This window comes from Notolabrus celidotus, chromosome 10, assembly GCF_009762535.1.
Source record: "Notolabrus celidotus isolate fNotCel1 chromosome 10, fNotCel1.pri, whole genome shotgun sequence".
NCBI classification, from domain to species: Eukaryota; Metazoa; Chordata; class Actinopteri; order Labriformes; family Labridae; genus Notolabrus; species Notolabrus celidotus.
The window spans coordinates 25,150,537-25,178,105 of record NC_048281.1 but is presented as its reverse complement, the minus strand read 5'-3'; the positions used below and the strand labels follow the sequence as shown (position 1 = coordinate 25,178,105).

Sequence of the window (27,569 nt, the reverse complement as noted above, 5' to 3'; positions counted from 1 at the left end):
ATTTTGGAGTGGAATCAATGCTTCATCAAACTCTCAGAAAGAAAATAATATTCAAAAAATGTCAGAGAATTTCTTCAACTTGAAGAAAATAAAAACATTATTTGCATTAAAGGACTGTAGTTCAGTGACGCTGCAGTTTTGGAGATTGTTAGCACCAGGCTCTTATGCTTTGCCTAGTTTAAGTAAATGTATTATTTTGTAAATGTAACCCTGTAGAACCGCTGACAGACAGCAACATTACTAGATGTAAGATCTGTCTTTGAAGAATGATGCTCAGGAGATTACACGATACAGCAAATTATCAACAATTAAGAATTAATGGGCCAATTCACTAAAAATTCAAAAAATGATTGACCAGCTTATCGTCTTTCTGCATTTACAACATTACAATTTAGCTCGTAGGATTTTCAGTTAATGTTTTTTTTATTGTTCTCATCTAGAAAAAAGTAAAGTATAGCAGTAGAGAATTCAAGCAATTAAAAAGGTAGGTCTTTGGCTTGTCTATGTCTGTGTAAATGTGTTTTTCAAAGAAATTTGAGTGAACTGACCCTTTAAATTCATAATTTTTATTCCAGTAGCTGAGGAACGCTTGGCTTAAAAGGTGTAAAGTGTATGTGATAATCTCCTCTTCCTGTAGCAGCTACAGCAAAATAATTATGTTTTACTGACTATTAAAATTAAGCAAAGAATTTTAGTAGCTTTTGGTCGTGTGGTTAAATTGAATCCTGCTAAGCACTTGAAACATGAGTTGAGACTTAAACTGAGAAACAGCTATGGTATTAAATGAAAATAATTTGGATATTTCATTTGCATGCTGCTATGTTATTAGGCTACAGGGGCAGGTGCCTGAACCTGTGCATGTGTGAATGGCATCTGTGCTATGTTTGAGCATACATACTCAAGAACCATACTGGAGAGAAGTAGTACATGGTCATTAGAATACACTCGTTCCTGAATTACATCTGAATATCAGACAGGAAAAGCTCAGTCCCCACCTCTCCCTCCCCTCAGGAATCCCTCCCCTTTATTCCACTCCAACAACCCTGCCCTCCCTGCTGAGAGAGTCCGCCACATTTTATGGTCAAACAAGGGGAGTGGTCACATTCAAGATAAATGAACATTAATTACTGAACACCTACTGCATGACAACTACACGAAGAGAGGAGGCACATAAAAGGGAAAGTGGCAAGGCAACAGGGAGATGCTCAAAACATCTTAAAACAAAGTCTGAAAATAAATAAACCAAATAAGTTAACAAAAAATGAACAAAATTCATAATAGAAAATAAATAGATAAATTAAAAAAATCTAGTTTCTTTCAATACATTGAAGATAAAGAGGTAAGCGCGCTGTACGTTACATTACAGTACAGCGTGGCAGTACTGTACGTTCTTTAGTTCTGGTGAGAGATGCAGCTCTTGCGCGGCACTGAACCCATCCTGTAACTGTGGGTGGTCCAGATGGAGTCGTAGTCAGAGTCCTCCGAAAGGTCAGAGGACAATTCAGGCCGGGACACGCTGCTACGGCGGCCAGGCGGGTCCGCGCAGGACCGGTCTACGTCGGCCAGCACGTGGTTGTGCATCAGGTCAGTGCCCTGCCAGGCTGCTCGGGCCAGGTGAAGTTTTTCAAATGTGGATGGAGGAAATGTTGGGCAAAAAAATAAAAAAAGGAGTGGTGGTGCAGAGGGAAGAGGTAGCATATGCAGCAAATGGTAAATCATAAAAACCAAGGAGAGATGCAAGATGGGATGATGAGGTGAGTGTGTGGAGAAAATTACAGAAAAGTATGATGAAAAAGAACATGATGAAAAAAGAAGAAAAACCACAACAATGCCAAAAAGTGAGGAGTGGAGGAGAAACAGACAGAAGAAGAAACTGTTAGAAAGATCAGCTCAGAACACCGGTGTTAAAGACAGGCATTGAGTAATAGAGTACAGGTGTAGCATCAACAAAGACAGAGAGCTACTTTTTGAACCGCACCCGTTTTCTTAGCATGCACATGTAAAAGTAAGACTTTGTGTTTTCTTACTGGAGTTCAGAGTCTGCCTGGTTTTGGCGCTGGTGCAGTACGCCTCAATAACTTTCAGGATCTGGGCGTCTTCTTCCAGAGCAGCAGTACCTGCAGAAAGAGAGGGAGGAAGAAGGTTCTGTGTGAATTGAAATCATTGCAGAACTTTCTCTCTCTGACCACTGCTTACCTCATACTATACAAAAAAATCAAAACATCTGAAGCAATGACAAATAGTTAAACATTTAGGGAAGTGTTCTTATTAGCCTTTTTGCTGAGAGTGAGAAGATAAAGCACCATAAAAAAAGAGTTAATATGTGCTCAACCTTATACAAAAAATAGTAGGCAATGATAAAGACATTCATTATTTGTTTAAAATGTATACAACATTGTGCAAAGAGCTACAACTGATCAATGCTCCTAAGCCTAGACTGAGGAATTGAGCTGAGCAGGGCTTCAGCTGTCCATTCAGGAAGAGGCTTGGACTTATCTTAGTGCAGAAATGATTGTGATATTGATTCTCCCATCTAGCTCTTGGTAAGCAGATAAAACTTTCACCAAAAAGTCACACTGAACCACTCTAAAAAAAATATCTAAATCGACAACAAAACAAAGAACAAGAATTTGAACATACTCTTCCTCAAGGCAAATTCTTCCTCAGACTGTTTCCTTTCAGGCTTACGCTTAGGAAGGAGCTTCTTCACACTCTTAGGGCTTTTACTGAGATCCTGTATGTGGAGGTGGCAACGATAGAATGTGAATTAGAAAAGCAATGCAAACCAAAAAAACACATGAAAGGGTCTTATCTTAATAAACACACAGGATCCCTCACCTCTTTGTAACAGAGGGCTGCAGAGGGACGTAGAGGAGGCGCGGGCCGCAAACAGCTCAGGCTCCAGGGTTTCGGGGTGTTGGGTGGCTCCAGTGGACCCCACATCATGGTGCTGTGAGACGTGCCGTGTGAGGACGGGTGAGGCAGGGTGTGGTAGGTGGGAGCCACCGTCATGGATCTCCCCTCAGCATGCCGGGATGGGGTGAGAGGGTGGGATGGTAGCTGAGGGACGAAACACAAAACAGCATATTTAAGAAAATGTTATCACAAAAAAAGATTGTTCAGTCTTCAAGGTGTTATGGTGCATTTGGACCAAGAGTTCCGGGGTCTTTTAGCCCCCAGAAATACTTTCCCTAGAACTAAAAGGTTCCTGTGCCCCCATTGTTGTCTGCGTTTTGACCGTGGGCTGAAGTCCCGGGTAGATTGTGCAAATCAGACCAGTGACGTATGGAGGAAAAAAAATTATATTAAAAATTTTGAAAGCCCAATAAAAAAACTAAACTTGGATGCATTCCCAGGAACTCCCTCTGAGTTTCAACAACTGTGTAAACTCCACAAACACTGTAACGGTTAAACGAAAGTCCCAGGGACCTTTGAAAAGTACTACCCCCCAAACAGGGGCTTTTCAGGGGGGAGATTATCTACCACTGAACTAAATTTAGACCCTGGTTCCTCCGGTCGAAACTCAAGTAGTTCAGGGGTACAGTCCCTAGTTCCGGGGTAAAGTTCCTGCAGTTGAAAAACGCCTTTAGTTGATGTATTTTATATTTGGGAGGTACTCATACACAAGCATTCTATCACCTACAGTAGAGTTTCAGTGCTTGTCTAGGGTTAAAAAGACCGACACTGAACAAGCTTTCTGTTTACATGGTCAAAATATTAAAAATAATCGCAAACATTCAAACTGGAAATTATTTTTCAGATGAACCTTATAAAGGTGTTTTAAAATGCCTTTTAGTGTAGACACTGTCAACTGGGGTGCATTTACTTTTTCACATGTTGACACTCCAGTCCATGTTTGTTTTCCAAGTAGGGGCCACGCTGACACCCAAATACTTTGAAAACAGATCAAGTCTGTTGAAGTCACTCATATGACCCCACTTCAAAAACATCTGAATCATACCTTTGACAACAGACCTTAAGTGCCTGATAAAATCACACTTGCATCACCGTTTGTCATCACAAGCCACCAGCTGTGTTTTTTTCCAGAGTGATAAGGACCTCACCCAGGAACACGCCTACAACTGTCACTGTACTTATCTCCTAATTCTATGTATTGTTTATTGTGTCCCTCACAAGTACCGGGGTAAAGAGCTTTCTGTTTCTACGCCCCTAAACTTTGGAACTCTCTGCCTCTCGACAAGTAAACTGAAGACTTCCCTTTTTTAATCTAGCTTTTAATTTGGAGTTATTACCCTTATTACTAGGATGCACAATATCATCGGCACATTATCGGTATCGGCCGATATTGGCTTTAAAATGAACTATCACCGATATAATTAACCAATAAAATAATGGGCTGCTGCACACATGTTGGGCTCATGTTTTAAGTTCAATTTGACTTTAAGCAGCAGTCTGTAAGGTACATGTAGCTGACTAATTTAGGCACATTTACTGTCAAAGGGTAATCCATTTTATTTAATGTGGGTTTAATTGCTGTACAGTTGCACTTTTCACATGTTCCCTGTGGACAGAGGTTAGGTTTACTTACTATGTCAAATGTGAAATTGGCCAAATTCTCCCTGGTTGTTATGATTGTCTCAGGTCAGCATCATCCAAGTTTTAAGTAGGGTGTATCTTTTTGTATGAATGTTGTTTGAAAGCAATTGTCATAAATAAATATGAAGTTTTAAGTATTAAGTGTTTTTCTTATTTTGCACAAGAAATTAATATTACATAACAAATGTGATAAGAGTATCATCACAATACTGTACGCTAATTCCAAAACAGAAGAGAATTGATGATCTCTGCAATTAGGTATGCGGAAATAAAATATCGGTATCAGAAATCGGCTAAATGAGTTGTAAAATATCGGATATTGGCAAAAAATCCAATATTGTGCATCCTTACTTATTACTGATTCTACCATTTTTCTAGCATCATTTTGATTCAATTTTATTCCATCTTTTTTCCTTTCTGTTTTTTTTCAGATGTTATTTCATTTATTTTACTTTAATGATTTTATTTTAGTTTTCAGTATTTCATTTAACTATCCTCTTGTTTTAGTCTTTTATCATTTTACCTTTTGCTGTTATTTCCTGTCTCTCAGTTCTTTTGTGAAGCAATTTGGGCTGCATGCTTGAATTTTTGAAAAGTGCTCTATAAATAAAGATAAGTTGAGAGTTGATTTTTAGCATCTTTCAGTTCATAGTTTTGAGTTTCTAGCAACCGACTGCAAGAGCTGTCGGTCAAAAGAGAATATTTTTCAAACAGCGGTCTCTCACAATCAACATACAGTGACTTATTGTGTAAACAATAGTCATGATTGTTGATGGTTCATTAAAGAAAAAGGCTGTATATTGATTAAATGTAATTGTGTATTACAGACATTCCCAGCGTGAGCCACTTCACACATCACTGTTTCATGACTTTAGATGATTACCAGACATTATGTTAGCCAGAGTACTAATGGCAGATGTTTAGGGTTTACATAACAAAGATCTGCATGAGATCCACAACACTGGGTACAAATGAAGAGAGGAAAATGATCTGCATGTTGCTATATTGTATACTGATTGGCTCCTGACCGTGTGGCAGGGAACGGTGAGCGGTTTGTGGCTGGGCGCTGTTGCAGCTGTGTGCTTGATCTGTCGGGTCAAGTGTTCAGACCAGTCCTGCAGGTCCTGCTGGTTGGTGCACACCACCGTGAGACGGTCAAACATCGTACCTGCAGGGTCAGAGATGATGATGATGGTTACAACATTATGTGTAAGTTAATTGCACTTAGCATCTTGCTCATTTCATGCAGTCTTACCATTGAGCTCAAAGGCGTTTTTATGAGCTTCACAGTCTTCTAGTTTGGATACAGTCATGCTGGCCAGAGGCAACTTTCCCTACATGAGGATATAATCTCATTAGAATTAGGATGTAACATAGAAAATGCCTTTCAGCAAGCATATTAAGCACATAACTCGAAGGTTTAACTCTAGAGGGGGAATTAAAAAGATATCCTTTTCAGGATTGTCACAGGAAATGTTTATATCTGACCTGGAATATGAAGCCGCTCATCCTGGGACTGGCAGACAGCATCAGGAGGACATGAGGGAAGAGCATGAGGTAACGCTCACTCTTCTCCTGAGAGGAAGAGATTTCAGAAACAGGAGTAGAGATAGAGAGGGAATAGGAGAGGGTGAATGATAGAAAATAATAAGGGAATGACCAGTAAGCGTATCAGCACTTACTGGCTATAGATTAAAAAAAGGAAAATGCTTTTATGCTGCTGTGGATAACCGCTACGTGCAACAGAAATACCAGTAAAGCTCTATAAAACACATTTAAATGGTATATAAAAGGTCTCGCATAACCCGTAATTTGTCCTTTATTTCCCTTAAATTCTCTATAAAAGAACACACACACACAAAGTGCACTTATCTACACAACCGAGGTGTTCAAAGCCACGTAGTAATTACTGTTACATTCATCGCTAAGTAACCGCTTAGCGCGGAAGCGATATTAGCAGAAGTTTCTAGGAAAATACAGTGCACAGCAAAGGAGGTTGGTGCGGCTTGTACCTCTGATCCAGGACTCTGGACTAGGACCTGGCTCATGTAGAGCACAGAGCCCAGGGTCTTGATGTCGTCCCCCTCCCACAGCCGGATGGACTCTGTGAGAATCTGCAGCTCCAGCTCCTTGCGCTTCCGTACCTCTTGGCACTGAGCCTGGCACAAAAGACACACACAGTTAACTCATTGTATTTTCTACATCTGGTCCGTCTATGTGCTCCATCTGACAGGAGAGGAAGCGTGAGGCATCGGCTTACAGATAGACTCTTGAAAGACACCATACACTTCTGAATGTCAGGCCGGTCTGGATGACTCTCCTGGAAGAACAAAATTAAAACATGCTTAAAAATAATCAAAACACAAGAAAACAAACACACTCAGGAAATATGTTTGGATACACACCTCCATGTGCCTCTCCAGCTCTTTGAGTAAGGTGGGGTATTTATCAAGTCTCATGAAGGGTTTACTGAGGCCTGTAGTCAGGGTGAGGATCCCAGGACTGACTGCACCTCTTCCTTCCATAAACTCTCCTAATGCATCACTAGAAGAGGAGGGGAAGAGGTAGACAATTAACAAACAATCAAGAGACTCACTGGTATAACTCACTGGTCTATGTTAGATAATAATAATAATAATAATAATAATAATAATAATAATAATAATTATTATTATTATTATTATTATTATTATTATTATTATTATTATTAATAAGAAGAAGAAGAAGAATAACAATAATAATAATAATTATTATTATTATTATCATTATTATTATTAAGAATAACAATAATAATAATAATAATAATGGTGAAACTGTAATATTTTTAAAATAATAATAATTAAACCATTCAAAAATGAAATTAATAAATAAAAAATAATTAGTATTATTATAATTATAATAGTTATTATTATTCCAACACTTAGAATAATTAGAATAACTAATTAATTAACTTAAACAGTACCTAAAAAAAATTTTTACGAAGTGCTTTCACAAAAAAAGCATAGTAGAATTCAGGAGGATGAAGGAATAAACCTTTAACAGACAAGGAGAAGTGTAGAAAATTCTAACAATACAAAAAAATTATAAATACAAATTAAACAGAATAAAGAGATGAAACATCAGACCAATACATCTTTGTTATAGAGGTTTAAAAGAACAAAAAACATTAATGGACAAAAGAAAGGTTTAAGAGGAAGACGGCATCACGTCGGAGAAAATAGAAAAGATAGATTAAGAACAAATAAAAAGGAAAAAGGAAATAATAAAACAATAAATAATCAAATAAATAAAATAAAAAGCAATGAAAAAAGGGAAGTCATATAAAAGCGAGTTTGTAAAAGGGAGTTTTAAGAAGAGACTTAGAAGATGTCACAAGATATCTCTTCACACTCATAGAAAGCCTAACTCAACTCAACTTTATTTATATAGCACCTTTCATACATGTAAACATGCAGCCCAAAGTGCTTCGCAAAATAACTACGCTTCTATTGAAGCTGACACACATTGACAACTGGCTTTCAAATTTCTACCAGTCACTCATTCTTTGGCTGTCAAACTGGGAAAAAGATAGCTTTAAAATCAACCAGGACAACATAGAGAGAGAACCCCCAACAGCACTGATAAAAGACACATAACAGAATCAACTGCAGGCTGAGGAACACCTTTGCTTGGACTGATGCAATCTTATAGAACAGTCCTGTGATGAATCATACTTTCATACATCATATTACATTATATTATGATACCCACTGTTTTTGTTTACAACTGTAACTTAGCAATTAACCTGAAATGAGCTGCTCTAGCACAGTAGTTGATAGAGCCAGCCAAGATAAACAAGAAGCACTGCTACTGTTTTAGAGAAGGAAAACAAGTTGACGTAGAGCGGGCAAAGACATGCAGTTTTGGATTGGTAAATTGGCTGGTGCTCTTGCTGATACTCAACACCGCATTTTAGACTATATCACAAGCTTTTCTGACACTGATTATAACAACAAATCTTTACAATTTAGCCATATCCATAAGTAGAGTTCTTCTTTTTTTTTTTTACTACAACGTGTTAATTGCAGTGAGCATCGTGAGAACAGCTTGGAAGATTGTTGGTGCCTGTCTCCCCTACCTCCATGACATTTACTCTTTCCGCCTCACCCGAAAAGCCCTGCGCATAGCAGGCGACCGCAGACTGAGGGACAGTTTTATCATCCAGGCAGTCAGGATGCTGAACCCTCTCCCTGTTTTGCCCCCTCTTCCCATAGTGCCCCCTTCACAGACTTAACCCGGTCACTGACCCCCCCCCCCCCCCAAAATCAACGCTGAGGTCTGTGTTCCTCAGGGATCGCACACACTCACTTTGATTTTAAATTGCACTATAGCAAAGTTTTAAACTGTATTTTATTGTTTTTATTAGCTTACTTCTTATCTTTTCCTAGCTATTTCCTATGTTAATCTGTTGATGTTGTTGCTAGGGTCTTAGAGAGAAACATAATATCAAATCCTCAGTGTGTCTGGTGCATACTTCAGACACACTTTGAGTGCTGTTGTAAGAGACAGTTTTGCTGGTAGTAGATTGAAGAAGCATCATGCTGCTGCCAGATTAGATTAGACAGACTTTAACTTCGTAATGTATCAGCTCTCATCATTCACTGACCTTCTTCAGACTCTTTTTGTCTGTCCTTTTGGTCCCTTTTGGATTTTTTTTTCTTGACTTTTTTTGTAAAAGTGAATTCATGTAAGACGCATTCACGCATATCTCTTTATAAACGGGTCCAAAATTTAAACCTCGTTCCCCTGCTTGCAGCTGTTTTCCAATGATTTCTGCAAATTAATGCAAAAACTGCATCTGTGCTGATCACAAACAGCCAACTGCAGAGTGCACACTTTATGTCCATTGTGACAAACCACAAGAGCTGCCAAAACCAGCAAACAAACAGGGCTAGGACTGTAAAACAAAGATAACCTCCAACAAAAGCATACAGTCCCTTTCCCTTTTCTGGTAAAAGCTGTAAAGAGCATGAGTTTTCCTTTTAATTAGAAATAACATGGCCTCAGAAATGATGCAAGAAAATAAGTTTTAGACATTGCAAGAATAAGAGGTAATGTTTTGGTGTGTGAACATACCCATGCTCGGTCAGCACGTTGACTGCCGAGGGGTGGTTGGAGCAGTAACCTGTATAAAGAGCCTTCATCTGTGTTATCAGGTTGAGGAAGAAGCCTCCCACTTTCTGCTGGCTCTCTGGAAGCCTAAAGAAAAGCAAAAACAAACATGCTTTAGGATATTTCCAGTCGGATCTCTGCAGTACACTCATCCCACCACTAGATGACCCTCTGCTTATTTTGATACTATGAGGATGCAGCTGCTGCAGTGTGTCTGTGAGTGCAGGGAGGGGACTCACTTGGTGCACTCCTCCAGCGACTGAACGAGCATCTGCTGGAAGGTGCTGATCTCCTCCAAGTTTCCCAGAATCAAAGCCACATCTGAGCTGCTCAGCCTGAAGGAAAACATGGGACGGGTTAGGAAAAAAACTAAAGATGACACATTCAGAGACGAACCCAAAGGAAGTCACATAATAGACGGTTATTTTACTGTTAGGAACCTGGATCAGTCAGACTTTGTAGACTTCCTGTTACATAACAATCATGCTCAAATGAGACGTACTTGTCAATGCTTTGAAGAGGTCGCAGGTAGTTTGTCAGGAGGCTCTGGAGGTCCTTGGAGTATTCTGTCTCTGTTTCTAGAATGTTCTGTAACACCTGTAATGAAGAGAAAAGAGAGCTTTATTATAAAGAGGTTTGGACAGACAGCTCTGTTGTTCATATCTGCTATTTTTTCAGACATTCCAGTTTTATGTAATCATCAGTGTAACAAATGAACTCAATTAAGCATTATTGTAAATGTTTTGAAAATGTACATGACTGTACGTAGAAAACTAAAACACCTGAAAAAAAAACAACATAAAGGATTGTGTGCTAAATATGATTTTCTTACAAGTTTTCTTTATAGCATAAAGGTACAGGACAAAACTGATGTGTGTGTGTTTACTCTCTTGCCGACAAGGACATGTTTTCAAAAGCTGTGTCAATAGTATAAACAAACAAAACTGATGTAAAAAAGTAAACCACAGTCAGCCAAGAGAGCCTTTGCAACATCTATCTCAAAAACGTCTGTTATTTAAAAGGAGCCACCGACATGATGTTTCCTGCAGTGTGTGAGAGAGACAGACGAATACTAATGGAAATCAATTCTATTTGCCAACCAAGCAGCTGTAATGACGCTTTGACAAACCACACCTGCCCTCAGCTGTGGAAATATTTGTCACAAAGAATCTCAGACAATGGATTAAATAGCTGAAGTTAAAGAAACCAACAAGATTTACTTCCTCATTAATATTCAGGGAGATCATTTAAAAATATTGTGGTGGACAGAGGACGAAAAAAAGGAATTGTTGTTTTATTATGACATGTTTAAGCTCGCTAATTCTGTCTCAATAGCCTGGAACAGATAGTCTCTTTAAGTAGTGTGCATTTTGTTTAATTTAGTTTTAATTTTCGTCCTCTCTTTTGTGACAATGAATGAACATGCTGTGCGCTCTGAACCTGGACTTCATGAACTCAGAGTGCCTTGTAAGCCCATGCAGGCTGGGCATATGATTATATATATGACACAATACAAATAGTGGATTTTAAGTAAGGGATCATTTATAGTGAGCGGGTGGTGATGCAAAATAGAATCCTGACAAGGCCTTCATGCAAAGCCTGGATAAAAACAGGGGACTCATAAAAGGAACAAAACAAAATGAAGCAGAATGTATGAAACATTTTTTCGTGTTGTTTGTGAAGAAAAGGAAAGATAAACAAGAGAGCACAAAAATAGAGAACTGCATCCTCACCAGGTTGTAGTACGTCTTGCTGATTGCAGAGGTGTCAAAACCTTTAGGCGGGCTCTTCAGGGTGCCAGACTTCGGGGACACTTGGTTCAAAAAGTAAAAGATTCAAGTTAATTCACACAGTTTGTCCTGATCATGAGACATTTCAATCAACACTGAACGTCAGGAAGTTATTTTAGGAAATATTGAATTACATATTGTAGTGGACAAATGTAAAAAATAGTACAAATTAAGCAGTGTTACTGATGTATGACTTCTTATACTGAAACATATATGATTGAGTGCAACAATGTTACTTAAATATGCTTTAAGCATAAATAATTGTTTCCTTAATTTCCTGCAAATTCAGCAACAAAGCTGATCTGGGGCACAGTGATTTTATTATAAATCTTTAAACACAAGTGATCCTTTTTATCCACGATGCTACATTTATTTTTAATCTACTTTTATTCATTTGTTGTTATATTTGTTTTACTGATTTGAATTGTTTTATTGTTTTAATTGCTTCAAGTAGTTTCTCTTTTACTGTTTTCTCAGCTGTTCGTCTTAAATTATCTTGCCAGCCCATATACATGTTTTGTTCTCTTTGCTGTGGGTTTTTATGATGTAAAGCACTTTGTAAAGTCTGTTTTGATCAGGCTTGCACCTTGTGTTTATATTTACTGTAAGTGTTTAACAGATTTGCAGTGACAATAATATTAGGAAAACAGTGTATAATATGCAGCATCACTAGCACTATAGCCACCACCTATCCCACTTTTCTATAAACAGTACATCTCTGTGTTTTATCTACCCCCTGTGCAATAAGCGGTCTGTGTTCCCAGCACTGTTAAGCACTTTATTTTATCAGAACCAGATTCATATGAAGTAATTGTTCTTATTCACCTTCCTTGTCTTTATTTACCTTGTTTGTTTTCTTTATTGGGTGATTCAAAATTACACTTTTGGGGCGTTGTTGGCCTAGTGGTCTAAGTGGGCGCCCCATATACAGAGGCTTTAGCCCTCGTCCCAGAGGTCGCAGGTTTGATTCCAGCCTCGACAATTTACTGCATGTCTGTCCCCCCCTCTCTGCTCCCCACATTTTCTGTCTCTCTTCAGCTGTCCTATCGAATAAAGGCAAAAATGCCCAAAATATAACTTTGAAAAAAATGACACTTTTATTATTTATTCCCCATAGCCTTAATGAGTTTTTTCTGATGTCATACTGCAAAATTACTCTCTTAAGGGACTGAATAATTTGACTTGGACCAAAAACAAGCATCACAATAATTGAATAATTTGCAAATGTTGACAGAATATCACTGTCATGTGATTGCAGATGAGAATTTTCTGCATGTTTTTACAACTTTCTGCATCAGTGGTTGTTAAACAGTCTGATCATTGAATATAGAGGTAATGATCAGATCAGTCGAACAAAGGATCATTTGAACAGCAGACCACAGCAGGCCTCAAGATGTGCATCTGTGTTTGTCACAAAACCAGATGGAATGCAGATGACAGTAGAAACTGTGATGTAGTGAAGTGGCTGGGACTTTTTTGTCTGACAGAGATGTGAAAGCGTCTGTTTTCAGATTATCTAATGCACAATCTGCTGTGTAATGAGTCACATACAAAAAGAGGGGGATAACTTGTGGAATTTAAAGCATGCAACAAGACACTTTGGAGCTTATGAAGCTTATGAAAAACAGCACAATTGTATTACTGTTGCATTTCTTAAAAGAGTAGCGGAGCTACTTACCAGAGCCTTTAACCTCACGAACATAGTTGCTAGGAAACCACCCAGTCCTTCCGTTGAGCAACCCCTCCCACCAGCCGCCATCCTCCTGACGACACACGCTGATGATGTCGCCCTTTTCAAAGCTGAGCTCATCCTCGTTGGTTTGCTGGAAGTTAAAACGCGCCTTCACCAGCAGCTGCTGTCCGCTGTTTTCTGACATGTCCTGTGAGAGGACAGAAAGGGACAAAGAGCAGACAGGAGACAAATGACTGGTGAGGACAGAGTCATGAAAGATTCAGAAAGACATGTGTCAGTAAGAAAAGTTAAGCCATCATAGAGCAGTTTATCCATCTTGTGAAACAAGGAAAGTAAATATTATGTAACATGTATTACTCATCACTCTGATCTTTCCATGCTGCAAGGACAACACGTTACAACACGTTACAACAAGACCCTCAAGGTAGGATTCCACTGTCACTGCAGTTGTACTATATTGCTTCTGTTCATACCATAACTAGGTATGTTCAAATCCAAAGCAACTCATTCCCTAGTCATCTGAACTGTAATTTATATTCAGACTAACTGACTTGTGTAATTGTCAGAATATACCAGGAAACAGTCCATATCTTTTTAACACAGACAAACAGGAAATCACAGTTTTTGCAGGTAAACGATACGTGATGATACGTTACTGTTCAAAGGATGACTGAACTTATTAGTTTTACAGCATTTTTACAAAGTTATTTTCCAGCTGTGGTTAATGTATTAATGTAAAAACCTAAAGTTTAGTTGTTAGATTAACTTATTAATCCCTTGACGACAGTAATTAAAGCTGCTGTCGGTAGGAATGGTGTGAAAAAACGTTACTTTTTTCTGCTGGGTTTAAAGAACAGGTCGTAATACCAATCGGTACTCATCTGTAAGTGAAGTAATTTGAGACTATGACGAAATCTCTGTGTTTTCCAATGCCTTTGTATCAAGCAATGTTATTATTCCCCTTGTTCCCGTTATCACAAACCAATCAGAGCTACTCTCCAACCCTTTGTCCTGATTGGTCGAGAGGCGGCCCCACTACGTCACCCTGATTGGCTGGGAAGCCACTACTTCCTCATAGATAGTGCACAATGATCTTTTGTGGGCAGAGTTACAACAGCAGAGAGTGGAGAGGTAGTGTTGACATTTGAGAAGTCTCTCAGAACTTATGTTTATATTACGACTACCAACAGCAGCTTTAACTTTGCCTAACATGGGCGATGCCAGAGGCAAACTGATCACATCATGTCAAATCAATTAGCGGAAAATAGTCCCTGCATATTTTTCTTCTGCTCGTTGACACCATAGACTGTTAGGCGAAGTAAAACCATTTCTGCTTGCATCAAAACAATGAGCCTAAAACATTAGTTTTGGTTAGCTTGCTAAATCAGCAGGCTACGGACATTTCTTTGTGTACAGACACACTGAAGCATTGCAAATATTCAAAGCCACTGTTCTCCTCAGTAAAAGAGTAAGGAGACCAAGTCTGGTTGTTTGTTTTTATTTCCAACGTCTCATTCTTTTTTCCAAGTGGGTGCCTAACAGCCATGCATAAAGCCTGAACTTGCATGACCCATAATTAAATCCCGACTGACCATCATACATACAACTATCATACAGACAAGTTGGAGAGAGGGAGGGAGTTAGGGAGGGGAGGTTAAATTGCTTTTATTTTGGAGGAACGTGCCACTGTGAGACAGCGCCTGCTCTGTCATCCAGAAAATCGCATCGGCCCCGATTATGAACCAATGAACTATTCTAACTCTAACTCCAGTCAGTGCTGCTTAGGGCACTAAAACATTGTCTCCATAAATTTCCATTTGAAGGCACATTTAAAGATGACAGGCTGATGGCCTTAGTTAAACTGTTTATGATGCTATTAGGGATGTTAAAAGTTCATCGAGTATTGATTATTTCATTGTTAAGATCATGCTCCAACATCCTTTTATTTCCAGGAGGTTTTCTATGAACCTGAAATAAACAACAAGTTGTCTCATATTACATTCAGCTATTAGGGTGGTGTTTAAATTTAAGGCATGCTTCAATGCGAACCAACTGGCTGAAGGTGTTGCCTCCAGCAGAGGCGCTCAGCTGGGGCTGCAGCCGTGTGCCACATGTCCATGAGGGCTCTTCTTTCAGCGGAGTAAAACACAACAGCTCCCCTCCACTAACTGCATGGACATGGACACACAGAGATTGAGAACTTTTTACGGGACATTACCCCACCTTTGGATACAAGCCGACACACTGGTAGAAAGTCACTGCAGAGAGTTTTCCCAGACTGGCAAAGCTGGCACGCCAGTAACTCTGCATACTGGCAACATCAGTGCCTTCTGAGCGCGTTTTCTGCCTCTGGACTGATTGTGACCCAGTTGTGCTCCAGAGTGACACCTGACCATGTGGACGTGCTCATTTTTCTCAGAGAGAGAAAGTAGGCAGAAGACTGGACACTGAGTCGGGAATATTTTTCTGTTCAGTTCTCTTGTTGCAGCAGTTTTACATCTTGTAGTTGTTTAGCCTCACTTTATGTGACTAAATGTCTTCAGAGATTATTTTCATGTGTCCATGTTGAAATCTAGCGTCCATTACCACTTTTAAGCTTTAACATGTTCTTAAGCTATGCAACAGTGTCAGTTATATGCATTATGTTGCGGTGTAAAATAAAAATTGTATATATCATATATTGTTTAAGTCATGGGAAATATCTATGGATTATTTTAATGAGTAATTGGTAGATCAATTGAGGAAAATACTTAGAATTTGGGCCCTTTATACAATCACAAAGTCCCTGGTTCAGATCAAGGTTATTATAGTTTTGCATTTTTCATTAGTTTTTATTTTTATTTCGTTTTGACTTTTTGTTTTCAATTTCAGTTTAGTTTTAATTAGTTTTTGAAGCGGGTTTGCTAGTTTAGTTTAGTTTCTATTTTTTGAAAATGCTTAGTTTTAGTTTAGTTTTTATTAGTTTCAGTATTAGTTTTAGTCTTTTTTGCCTGTGTGCCTGGCCGGGGGTTAGCTTCTGTTTCAGGGTAAGGGGCCTGGCCGCTCTCTCTTGCCTTGACAAGGTATGCTAGGTTAGCCGTCTTGTGTGAGCTTTTCAAATGGACTTTAAGATTAGTGGGATTTTCCCCCTTGAGAAACATATTTTCAACATATTTTATCACCTTCCATTGCAAGGCACTTACTCCTATCAGAGACAGTCATATTCAAAGTAATCCCAAATGGGGCTCTGCCGCTTTCTCCTGACTTTCGCTGCCATTAACGCTCTGCAGGCAAAGTGTGGACGTGTGCCTGCTTGTGCGAATGAGCCAACTGAAGTGAAACTGGCAGAAAACAAACAAAAAATTCATATCCTAAAAAATAGGGAATACTGGTGGATACTCTGTAGGATAGTACTCTCCCTGGGGTGTCGGTCAGAACACACTGGACAGGAGACAGGAGGGAGCTTTAACCGTTTAGTGAATATTCTCCTTGTACAGCACAACAGTACAGCAGACCCAATGAGGCCACAGAGGAATAGGTATGAGTGTGGTCGGAAACACATCAAATAAATACACAAACATAAGGGTGATGGTCACAATATGGACACTTAGGCTAGCATTACTGACCCTCTATAGTGTTAAATAATATGGTGACTCACTGATACATCTTTAACAATAAAATCAGCAATAAACAATAATCATTGATACAGAGATAATGATTCAGATGCTACCACTACAAGTATACTAATAATCATATCACTCTAATACCACTGCCACCAATTAACCATTAACACTTATAATGATAAATGAACAGAACAGGATCATATGGGTGATTCATAATATGAGATGACGCATGCGCTCATGGCGTCTATTTTCTCTCTCGGGAGTTTTAACACACGTGAATGCTTATGGACAGGAAAAGTCAGTTCTCCGTCTCATTATACTTACTTGTTGGGCATTCACACAGGAACGGTTATAAACAGGGCAGGTAGTCGGAGCGAGAGAGTTCGTCTCGATTTAATCCCCCTGCAGTTCTGCCTCGCTGTGAGTGCGCGCGCCCGTCAGCTGCAGGCTCCGTTCGGCGCGCTCCCGCGCAGATGCAGAGAGCAGAGAGCAGAGACGTCCATCCGATCAGTCTCTGACTTTATTACATATCCACTCAAAATACTGAGTTTAAGACGAAAACTAAAGACATGTTCTCTATCATTTTAGTTTATTTTAGTTAGTTTTGTAAACTCACAATACAGTTTCAGTTAGTTTTCGTTTTTTTGTGAAGCCTCGTTTTTATTTTTATTTCAGTTAACGAAAATGTTTTTTCACCTCTCGTTTTCGTTATTTCGTTAGTTTTCGTTAACTATAATAACCTTGGTTCAGATTCATCATGGGGTCTTTGGCTGTTTTCGAATCCCCCCATTATACTAGCTGTACGTTCTTGATTTGGCCAAAATTCAGTATGCAGTATGTGAACAAGAGCAAAATTTGCAGTATGCCAAAACTACCTGGATGTCGTACTGATTCAAATAATAACAGTCTATCTAATGGGGAAAAGCCTTGAGGAAAAGGTGCGTTTTGACCGCTGTTTTAAAGCTGTCCAGGGTTGGGGCGCTGTGGATGTCAGGAGGGAGAGATTTCCACAGCATAGGGGCTGTCACACTGAAGGCTCTGTCTCCAAAAGTCTGCAGCTTAGTCCAGGGGATGGAGAGGAGACCCAGGACCGAAGACCGTAGGTTCCGGGATGGAGTGTGTTGGTGGAGGAGGTCAGCCAGGTATTGGGGGGCAAGGGCATGCAAGGATTTGTAGGTGAGGAGGAGGAGTTTATAAGAGATCAGGTACTTAACAAGGAGCTAGTGGAGGTGAATGAGAGTGGGGGTGATGTGCTGCCAGGGCTTTGTATGCGTGAGAACCCTGGCAGCTGAGTTCTGCACATACTGGAGCCTGTCCAGGGCATTGCTGGGTACCCCAAACAGGACTCCATTGCAATAATCCAGCCGGGAGGTAATGAAAGCATGGATGAGGGTTTCAGCAACTGAATCAGAGAGAGATGGATGCAGCCGGGAGATGTGGATTCAGGAAAATGTCTCAGTATGCAGCAGACCAGTCTCTGTTACGTAGTGTTTCCCACAATGCACAGCGCTAACGTTTTGCTTCTTATTTTTTCTGTATAATACGTGGAGCACTTTGCTTTTAGAAGCTGTGAAGATTATTCAATTCCATATAAACCACTTCTAAACTTTTTAAATGGTAAATTCTGTAGATGCTAAAGATGCAGTTTGGCTCCCAGCTTGACCATTGTTTACTTCCGCTTTCCAAAACCGGAAATCCAGCAACACCTGACCACACATACTACAAAACAGATCCAATAGAACAGTCATACTACATACTACCTTCAAACGCAGTATGCAGTATGAAGTATGCAGTACCCACGGCATACTACATTTTTAGGTAGTATGTAGTAGGCAGTTTCAAAAACAGCCTTTGTTTAACTTAATAGATTTTAAAATGTTTAAAGGTCGGTGAAGAAAAAGCAAGGGTGTGGATCTGCAGGAGCAAGCTGGCTAACATAAGCAGTATGCATTGTTGTCAGGTTGTGATATTGGGATACAAGCTATCATTACCTTTTCTCCTTTTCACCCCCTGACAAATCACATTCTGCAGTTTCATCACAAACTTTGCATTAAGAGCTCCTCAAATATAGTATTCAGTTTGTGCATGTAGCTGTGGCTTCAGGTTGTATCTTTTCAGTAACATAGATCATCAGTGTTACGCTGCTGTTGGGGCGAATGTTGACCTTACCAGACTGCGAAACTGGTTCTGCAGCAGCTTGGAGGTTCGGCCGAGTGAAGCCTGAGAGGACAGAGACTCGAACGACTTGATGCGATGGGCTGAAGAGTGCCGGGCGCACACCGAATCACTGCCCACGCCAATATCTGCACAGAAAGAGCAAATTATTAATACATCTGGCCTGGTTTCTACTGGTAGCACCCACACACTCATGACTACCAGTCTGTCTTTGATTAAAAAAAACACACACATGCATCATAAAACAAACACATTGCACATGTATTTTACTAACCTGCTGTCACTTTATTCAAAGCAACCAGACTGCTGAGCACCTTTGAGAAGTTCAGCCCCAGCAGCAGGTCACTGGCCTCGAACGGCTGTGAGAGAGAGAGAGAGAGAGAGAGAGAGAGAGAGAGAGAGAGAGAGAGAGAGAGAGAGAGAGAGAGAGTCATCAGAAAGTGCATTTCCTTTGTAAAGCTAATCACTAATTCCTGTGAAGCAGAACTGTGTCATCACTCAGCTACACTGCCTGCACTGAGCAGTCAATCGATAACTCTCACTATCTTTGACAGGAGTAGTGGGCGAAACACACACACTCAGCAGGAACACAGATCTGCAGCAGCTTCAGAAAGACACTTTTTATAGCGTTCCAAGAAACAGGTTCATTTGTTTCTCTGCATAACAAGAAACACTGAGAAAAGTAGAGTTCCCTTTTCTACCTTAGCTAGAGCAAAAAGCAGGGAGGGGTGTCAGAGCGAAGGATTAAATTAACCTTTCATTACCATTGTGTCTGGTATTTTATTTAATGAGACATTAACTCTTTAATAATGCCAGAAAATTTGAGGAAAAGGAAAATCATAATTTCCAAAAACCCAAGTTAAAATCTTTAAGCTTCTTATTTTGACTGTCCAAAAGTTAAAATTCTAAAAATACATAAGTAATGGGCACAAATTTGGCCTAAATTTGGTTAACCCTCCTGTTATGTTCTGGGTCAGATTGACCCAATTCAGAGTTAAAAAGAAAAAAAATGTTATAAGTGTTTTTTTGGTATGAAACTTCTTCTGCTTGGCTTAATTAGCGTAATCCACATATGAAATAAAAATAGTTCATTTAACATTTTTACAACCCCCCCTGCATGTTTATATCACATAGATACTGTTGGCAGTCAAAGTGGAGACTAAAACAGGTCAGAAGTGTCAAATACTAAATGTTTCTTTGCAACTGTGTGAAATATTTCACCCCAATCACGAACACACATGAAAAAAAAGGTGAGTTATCGTCATTAAATCATGATCTGTGAGGGTTGAAGAACACCATTGCACTAAATATTGATTTAAATGGTTAGTAATGGAGTTAATAATGAGATTACAAAAAAATGTATGGGATTTTTTAGGTTTCTTGGATAATTAAATATGCCCTGGGTAAAGTTGACCCAGGAACATTACTGTGTCCCTAAGAAACAAACATAACAGGAGGGTTAAACTGGATCCTCATATAGTGCTAGGCCTGGGCTCGATTCCAGCCAGTCCCTTTCCCGCATGTCATTCCTCCACCTTCTCTCCCAGTTTCCTGCTCTATTCACCGTCCTATCCTCGCCAAATAAAGGTGTAAAGCCCCCCAAAAATATATAAATGTATATATTAAAAAATGTAATTCATAGTGACATAGAACAATGTGATGATAAAGGTGTAACTACATTATTTTTAAGCTATTTCTCTAACTAATAAATTAAGTGACTAGCTGTTTAATCATCTTTAATGATCCACCTTCTCCGTCCATTACCCACTGATGTCCGAACCAAACAAAAACACTCACTGGCACTTTAGATGTGCATCAATCCACAGACAAAATGTTCCCAACAACTGCATGGTTCGCCTTAGTTTCAGTAAAGAAATCTGTGTTTTTAACCACACAAAGTATGTCTGAAGTTAAGTGACAAAATCAGCTGCACTCAACAGTAGAGAGAGACGTAGAGCATTCAGCCAAACCACAGCTCACTCAGCAGGGTCGAGCTCCAGCCCAAACAGACTTCTCACCCTGACTCTGCCCTGTCCTCTTTCTAACACCTCTCCACAAACTGCTCTTTCTGTTTCTCTCTTGTCTTTCCCCGTTTCACAAGCGGGTATGATGGGGGCTGAGAGCTAGCAGGGAGGAGGTACAGAGCAGGATAGGAAGGTTTTCTTAAATGCTGAAGGGTGGAAGAGTTTTAGAAAATAGCTTTTTTTTGTGATCTGTGTTTAAAGCTAGGGTTGGTCGTCTCGGAAAACCAGCATGAATTTGAATGTAGCTTTTCCTCATGACTCCGTCTAACCCCTCCCCTCCTCCCTCGGAGCTCCTCCAAAACGACGCCCCCCCGCTCACATGCACGAGCGCCGCTGATTCTCAACCATATGATTGTGACTGATTCAAAACCGGTCCTCACCAAAACATTCTCATAGTGAAAGTTAAAAACACAAACAAACATGGCTGCTGTTAGTACTCACAACTATCATGCTAGCATTATCCAGTTGTACCGGTGACACGATATCAGGAGAAAAGTTATAACACATATGTAATACTGTGACAGCTCTACTGTTTGTTAAACATGTTCAGTGTAGATGTTCTTAATTCCTACAGTGTTGACGGTCAGTGAAGGCATCAGGAGAGGTGTAGAGAGTGCGAGAGGGAGAGAGGATAGGAGAATTTTTTCATTCATTCAAACATTGATTGTTGCTTTGTTGGTTGGCGTGATCACGGCCGACAGTGACCGGTTATTAAAACTCAACGTGTTCACGAATCGGCTCGTCATCCCTACAGCGTCCGGACGGACGCTACAATAAATATAAATTTTCTGTAGGACTTACTGAACGTCATTAATTATTCTGTTGGTGAGAGCTTTTTAGACTCTGATCCGGACTACAGTCCTGAGCAAAGCACCTCATCAGGTCAGAGGGGACAGGCCCGAGGACGAGCGAGAGGGGCAGTAAATAGAGTCAGGGGAAGTAGAGGCAGGAGACGGGGACTCGGAGGAGTGCACGCCGGGGAAATGTATGCGCAGGAGGCGGGCAGAACGGCTGGACGGGATATGATTGGTTTAAAATTTGGGGAGCCAAAAAACGGTGATTGGTTAGTGTTTTCCCAGGTTTACTCCGGCTGTAGATAGCAGTTTTTTTTCACTCTTTTTTAGGAACACATCATGTATTGATTGCCATCAGGACATAAAGATCATTTTAACCAGTATAACAAAAAGTGTATCTAAATCTGATTACCAACCCCAGCTTTAACCAGGCTAAGGGTGTTCTGAAGCAACTAATTTCCTGGTCGTTTAAACATATATTTAAAATCCAACTGACTGACTGCTCTAAAGGTAAGAACACACTCAGAAACAGTCAAAACTGAGCACAATTTACTGGCCTCAACCATTTGCTGCATGTCTTCTCTCACTCTCTACTCCCCACATTTCCTGTCTCTCTTCAGCTGTGCACTAATGCAAATAAGTAAATACAATAATACAATAAATACAATAAGATTGGTTTGCTGAGTGTGGTTAACATTAGCAGAGCTAGCACCATCAGCGTTGGGTCCCCCTTGCAGGTTAAGCCTGTGCCGGTTACGAGTTTATCTCCATTAACAAGAGCAAAATACTGACAAACCACAATGCACTACGAGGTGACATCTGTCATCTGCGCCTGTCTACATCTGGGTAGTAGAGCATTACAGCATGTGGAATCAGCCATTAACGAGATACGCTACGCTACGCTACGATACGATACGATACGATACGCTACGATACGATACGATACAATGTCCTTTATTGTCCCCGTAGGAAAATTTGTCTTTGACATCATTGCTGCACACGTTCCCTACTTTTTGAAAGATAACAATGACAACAAGAACACATGAAAAAAACAATAAATAATACACGGTCATACATCAGATCACACAGAATACTCTTTAAGAGCACCATAACACTGTCCGAACCGTAACAGGCTATTTACTATTTAAAATTCTGATAGAGATAGGCCCAAAGGAGTTTTTTTAAACAATTCAATTTACATTTGGGGACTCTGTACCTTCTTCCAGGATGTGCAATGGCTCTAAAGGTACTCTCTAAGCCTGCAAAAGAACAGACTGCTCATAAGCGGCCTGTAGGGAAGGGTTGCCAGTCTTTCCTATGGCCTTCATGGCAGTCTGCACCAGGTGAGAGAGTTTGGTTTTCAGCGCATCCCTGGTTGGTGCCAGGCAGCTGATCTAGAGCTTGGACGCAACGTATGAGCAACATTTCTGATCTATATTATAAGAATATACATGATTTGTTTCACTGATTTGTAATTCTGCTGACAACTAGCCAGGGTGACGACGTTCAGTCAACAAAACATGCAAGTCCCTAGTTTAGACTGATGTCCCTTCCAATCATATGTGATGTGTGGTTGCAGAGTTTGTCATGTAAGGGTTAGAATTACGACTTCTGACCGTAACACTGTATTCTTCACATTTGATCATACTGAGTGACTAACTTTGGCTGCCATCGGCCATCCCTGTCTGCTTAGTTACAGTCACTTCTGAATCATTGAGCACAAAGTTGCAACATATCAAAGCTTACTCAGTCAAGATTTGTCTGTAGTCGTTTCTGTCTTTTATACAGAGGTTACTCCAGTACCCCTCAGTACCTTGATGTACATACTGGGACAAAATATCAATACAGCATTATATCATTGTCCTGGCTTGTGTGATACAGTTATGCACAAGCAACAAATGCTGATATTTTATTGAAAAAATACAATTTTATTTTATTTATATGTGTATTTATTCACTTGTGCATTTGTAATTTTATTGATTTGTTTCTGTCAGGTCGTTTTCTTTGGCATCATTGTTGATTGTCCTCTGTGGACAATCAACACTGTGTCTTGTCAGTTATTGTGTTATGATGTTGTTAAAATATGAAAAATAATTAAAAAAAACTTTGGTCATAAAAAATAAAAAAATACAGTGCAGATTTCTCTGTGAAGTTGCCTCACTGTGTTTCTACTTGCGGTGGTCTTTTTAACAAAAATGAGGGTAATGTGAGTGGATGTTAATAGGCCAAAGAAGAAGAAGAAGATGAAGAAGAAGAAGAAGAAGACAGTGGGATACTGTCAGCAGCGGGCAAAGAAGTTAAGAGATGGGCAATCCACTTTTAAAAACCCAAGAGTGGGGCGCTGACTTGGCCTACTGGTTAAGTTGCGCACCCATGTAGTGGCCAGCCCGGGCTCGAATCCAGCCTGTGGTTCTTTCCCACATGTCTTTGCCCCACTCTCTCCCAGTTTCCTACACTATCCACTGTCCTCTCCCTCTATCAATAAAATGTATGTGTGTGTGTTACTATCAGTGTGACTCTCACTCTTGTCTACATGAGTATGAATGGCAGTGATTGTATCTCTGTTGACGACTGTAGTTGTCCCCTCGCTTCCTGTGTAACGTCTCCCACTGATTAGTTACTCTCGCTTCAGTTATATTGAGGATGAGTGACTGTGAGATATGAGTCTTTTTATCTTCCGCTCTGATTGCAGATATGTCCTGAGGGAATATGTGAATAACTGTGTTTCTGTGAGTGTGTTATTGCAACGAAAGACTGTGCAGGCTACTGGACCGCTCGCTGTCCTTTGGGAGTATCCATGCGAAAGCATCCTCTCTTTATATACAGCTATGCTTTCACTTTATTAAAACTACTTCTAACTTTCAGCATTTCTTCCCCCAAACAACCTCTATATTTTAGGCTCTGCCCCCATCCAGAATGAATCTTTAAGCAGACTCTCCATTAGACGAGTCTTCACATTGGCTCACGGTGAATGATGGAAATTAAACATTCATTCGTGAACATAATGACTAACTCAACAAGCTAAGACGTGTCCGCTGAGCCTCAGCATCAGTCAGGTAATGATCCCTCTGAGCATAACAAGACTGTAGTGCAACACCCCACCGTGACTCATCGGGCTACAACAACATGCTGAGTTACTCCACACTTGTTATGATTGGAGAAATCAATGTTTACATGCAAAATGTAATTCTACAAATAGCTTAATTTGCACAACGTGTAATTAAATATGGTTATGTAATAAATGTCTAAGCCAAATATTACTCAAATGTACTGAATGCTTATGTGAAGCCCCAAAGAGATAGAGTTCAGTGTAATACAACTACCTGAAGGAAGGTAGCTTAGAATATGTATGTTTACTGTTCAACAAGTGACACTGGGTTATGTGCATATGGGTATTGTATGCAACATATTGTTTGTTGTTGTTATTGGTGTGTGCTTCACTGTGTACATGTGGATTGTTTATTGCTGCTTGATTTTTTGTTTTTGTTCACTGATACTACAGAGAGCAGCTAAATGCATGCAGCACACAAGTCCTAAATTAATCGACAATGGGGATCATATTAGGGATGTACACAATTAATCAATTATAGATTAATTGATCGTTAAGAAGTTACTCCAAACACGCATTTTTGTTTTCAATTTTCCATCACGTGGAACAAACATCATGTGTTCTCATATTTCATTCAGCTATCAGAGAGGTGTTTTAAGTTTAAAGCATGTTTCGATGTGAATCAGCTTTTAAAGGTGTTGAGGGCAGCGGAGACGCTCAGCTGGGGGCTGCGGCTGTGCGTCGGGTCTCCACGAGCGCTTTTTAAAGAGGATCAATACGCTGCCAACAACAACATGAAGGTTGACAACTTTGAACGGGACATTTCCCCACCTTTAGATACAAAGCCAACAGACTGGTGGGAATTGCTAGTACGCTATGTTTGCAGACCAGCAGCATCAGAGCTGTCTGGGCTTTTCTCCCGCTGGACTGATTATGACCCAGTTGCACTCCCAGCTGACACCTGATCAAATGCACATGTTTATTTTTCTCAATAAGAACGAGTAGGCAGAAAACTGGACACTGTGAGTCTGAAGTATTTTTCTGTTAGTATTATGAGCCTTCACATTATAAGACTCTGTCCATGGAGAATATTTTTATGAGCCTGATCGTTGATATTCAGTGTTAAACATGAACATGTATTCAATACCGTCAGTTAGATGCATTTTGTTGCTGTAGAAAATATAATTTAAGATTTATTTATTTTTGCTTAATCGATAATTGACCGTTAACATTTCCAAAAATTGATCACGGAAAATACTTAAAATGTACATCCCTACATCATATCAAATCATATCGGATTGTGTTGCATCTGTCTATCGTGTCATATTGTATTGTATCTAATCATACTGCATCATAAAATATAACAAAACAATTACGTAAAAGTACTGACTTGCATGATTTTGGGGGTTGTTTACATGCATGCTTTGTTGACAGCCTTGTCTCAGGGTTGAAGTCAGCTGACAAGGCGTTATTAGCCTCGCAGCAACAAAGTTAATAAGGGTCATACTGGATCTTTCTGAAGAAGCAGAAAAAGAGTACACCCGGAACCAGATCTGGCTTCTGAAGAAGTGACAAGAACTGGGTCAACCAGGAAGCCACTTAGCAAAATACCAAAATCCAGCTGCATGGAGCAGCAGGGAGAGGTCCCCCACCATCCTGAGATATTCTGATATTAATGGGGTGAAACATCAGTAATGGATGGCTCCCAGTTGGAGACCATGCGGCTGGTACCCATGCACCAGCAGAGGTGCAGCTAGCAGAGATGTTCTGAGGGAATAAACACCAACCTGTATTGTCCTCCAATTCAACAGGACAACTACCCTAAACATGCAGGAAAGGCAGAGCAGCAGTTTTCTCGAATGCCAAACAGAGGAATATTCTTCACCGGCCAAGGAAGTCACAGGACCTCAATCACAGCTGATCATGTGTTTCAGGTCCTGAAGACAAAAAGCCTCAGAGACAAGCAAGACGTGATGACAACAGAACAAGCAATACTGGATGTTTTTAATCCAATGTTGGTATGTGAGAATTCAAAAAATCTTGATTTGATTTATCGGCCCATGAAATGTATCAGGGTAGATAAGATGAAGACAGCTGCAGTGCAGATCTGCTGCAGAAGACAATGGGTAGAATACATTAGGATTTCAACTAAACATAAATATGCATCTGACAGAAATGTCTATATATTCGATGTTTCCTTTTGATGATGATTCAAATACCTGCTCTTCCATAACAATCCAAATCCAGGATAACAAAAAACATATATATTATTATTATTATATTTCAGCAGCTGCAAATTATTCACTAACTTCTGTAGACTTATTTGGACTGTTATTGTTAGACTTAAAAGACCAAATATTTCAAGATTTCACATTCTGTTCTGTATTCTTGGATGGATGTTTCTTTAGACTACAGTACACAGATACTCAACCAGTTGTTGATAAGTAAGCTAAATAAGAAGGGCTGATGAAAAAGTGTTTGTTGCAGCCCTCCAGCCAGAGCAACTGCAAAAATACATCAGTGTTCATGCCTCTAACAGCACTATATGTCTGCTCTTCAAGCTATTCGATACTTGCTTGAATTTTTGATGGATTCAAAGTGTACCATTAGTGGAGACAGATGGATCTGTGATTATTCTCAGGGCAGACCTAGCAGGGTAAGGTTACTATTCCAGAGGGACCAGTCATGGGGTCATGGGAACCCTAATGATCACTTCCTGTGGTCAAAGGCACCA

The 27,569-nt window shown here is 39.8% G+C and overlaps 1 protein-coding gene across 4 annotated transcripts in view; it reads right to left on the bottom strand.

Annotated features, from left to right (window-relative positions):
- arhgef7a (Rho guanine nucleotide exchange factor (GEF) 7a) overlaps positions 1-27,569 on the bottom strand; it is a 78,778-nt gene that overhangs the window by 5,686 nt on the left and 45,523 nt on the right. For all 4 annotated transcript variants that reach the window (XM_034694207.1, XM_034694205.1, XM_034694206.1 and 1 more), the window contains exons 3-18: positions 19,243-19,327; positions 18,963-19,096; positions 13,177-13,378; positions 11,442-11,521; positions 10,211-10,305; positions 9,948-10,043; positions 9,673-9,795; positions 6,963-7,101; positions 6,818-6,877; positions 6,570-6,716; positions 6,046-6,132; positions 5,813-5,891; positions 5,586-5,725; positions 2,839-3,060; positions 2,641-2,734; positions 2,028-2,117 (exon numbers count right to left, since the gene is read on the bottom strand). In XM_034694207.1, the coding sequence (XP_034550098.1) occupies positions 2,028-2,117; positions 2,641-2,734; positions 2,839-3,060; positions 5,586-5,725; positions 5,813-5,891; positions 6,046-6,132; positions 6,570-6,716; positions 6,818-6,877; positions 6,963-7,101; positions 9,673-9,795; positions 9,948-10,043; positions 10,211-10,305; positions 11,442-11,521; positions 13,177-13,378; positions 18,963-19,096; positions 19,243-19,327 (1,873 nt within the window). The remainder of the gene's footprint in view (positions 1-2,027; positions 2,118-2,640; positions 2,735-2,838; positions 3,061-5,585; positions 5,726-5,812; positions 5,892-6,045; positions 6,133-6,569; positions 6,717-6,817; positions 6,878-6,962; positions 7,102-9,672; positions 9,796-9,947; positions 10,044-10,210; positions 10,306-11,441; positions 11,522-13,176; positions 13,379-18,962; positions 19,097-19,242; positions 19,328-27,569) is intronic.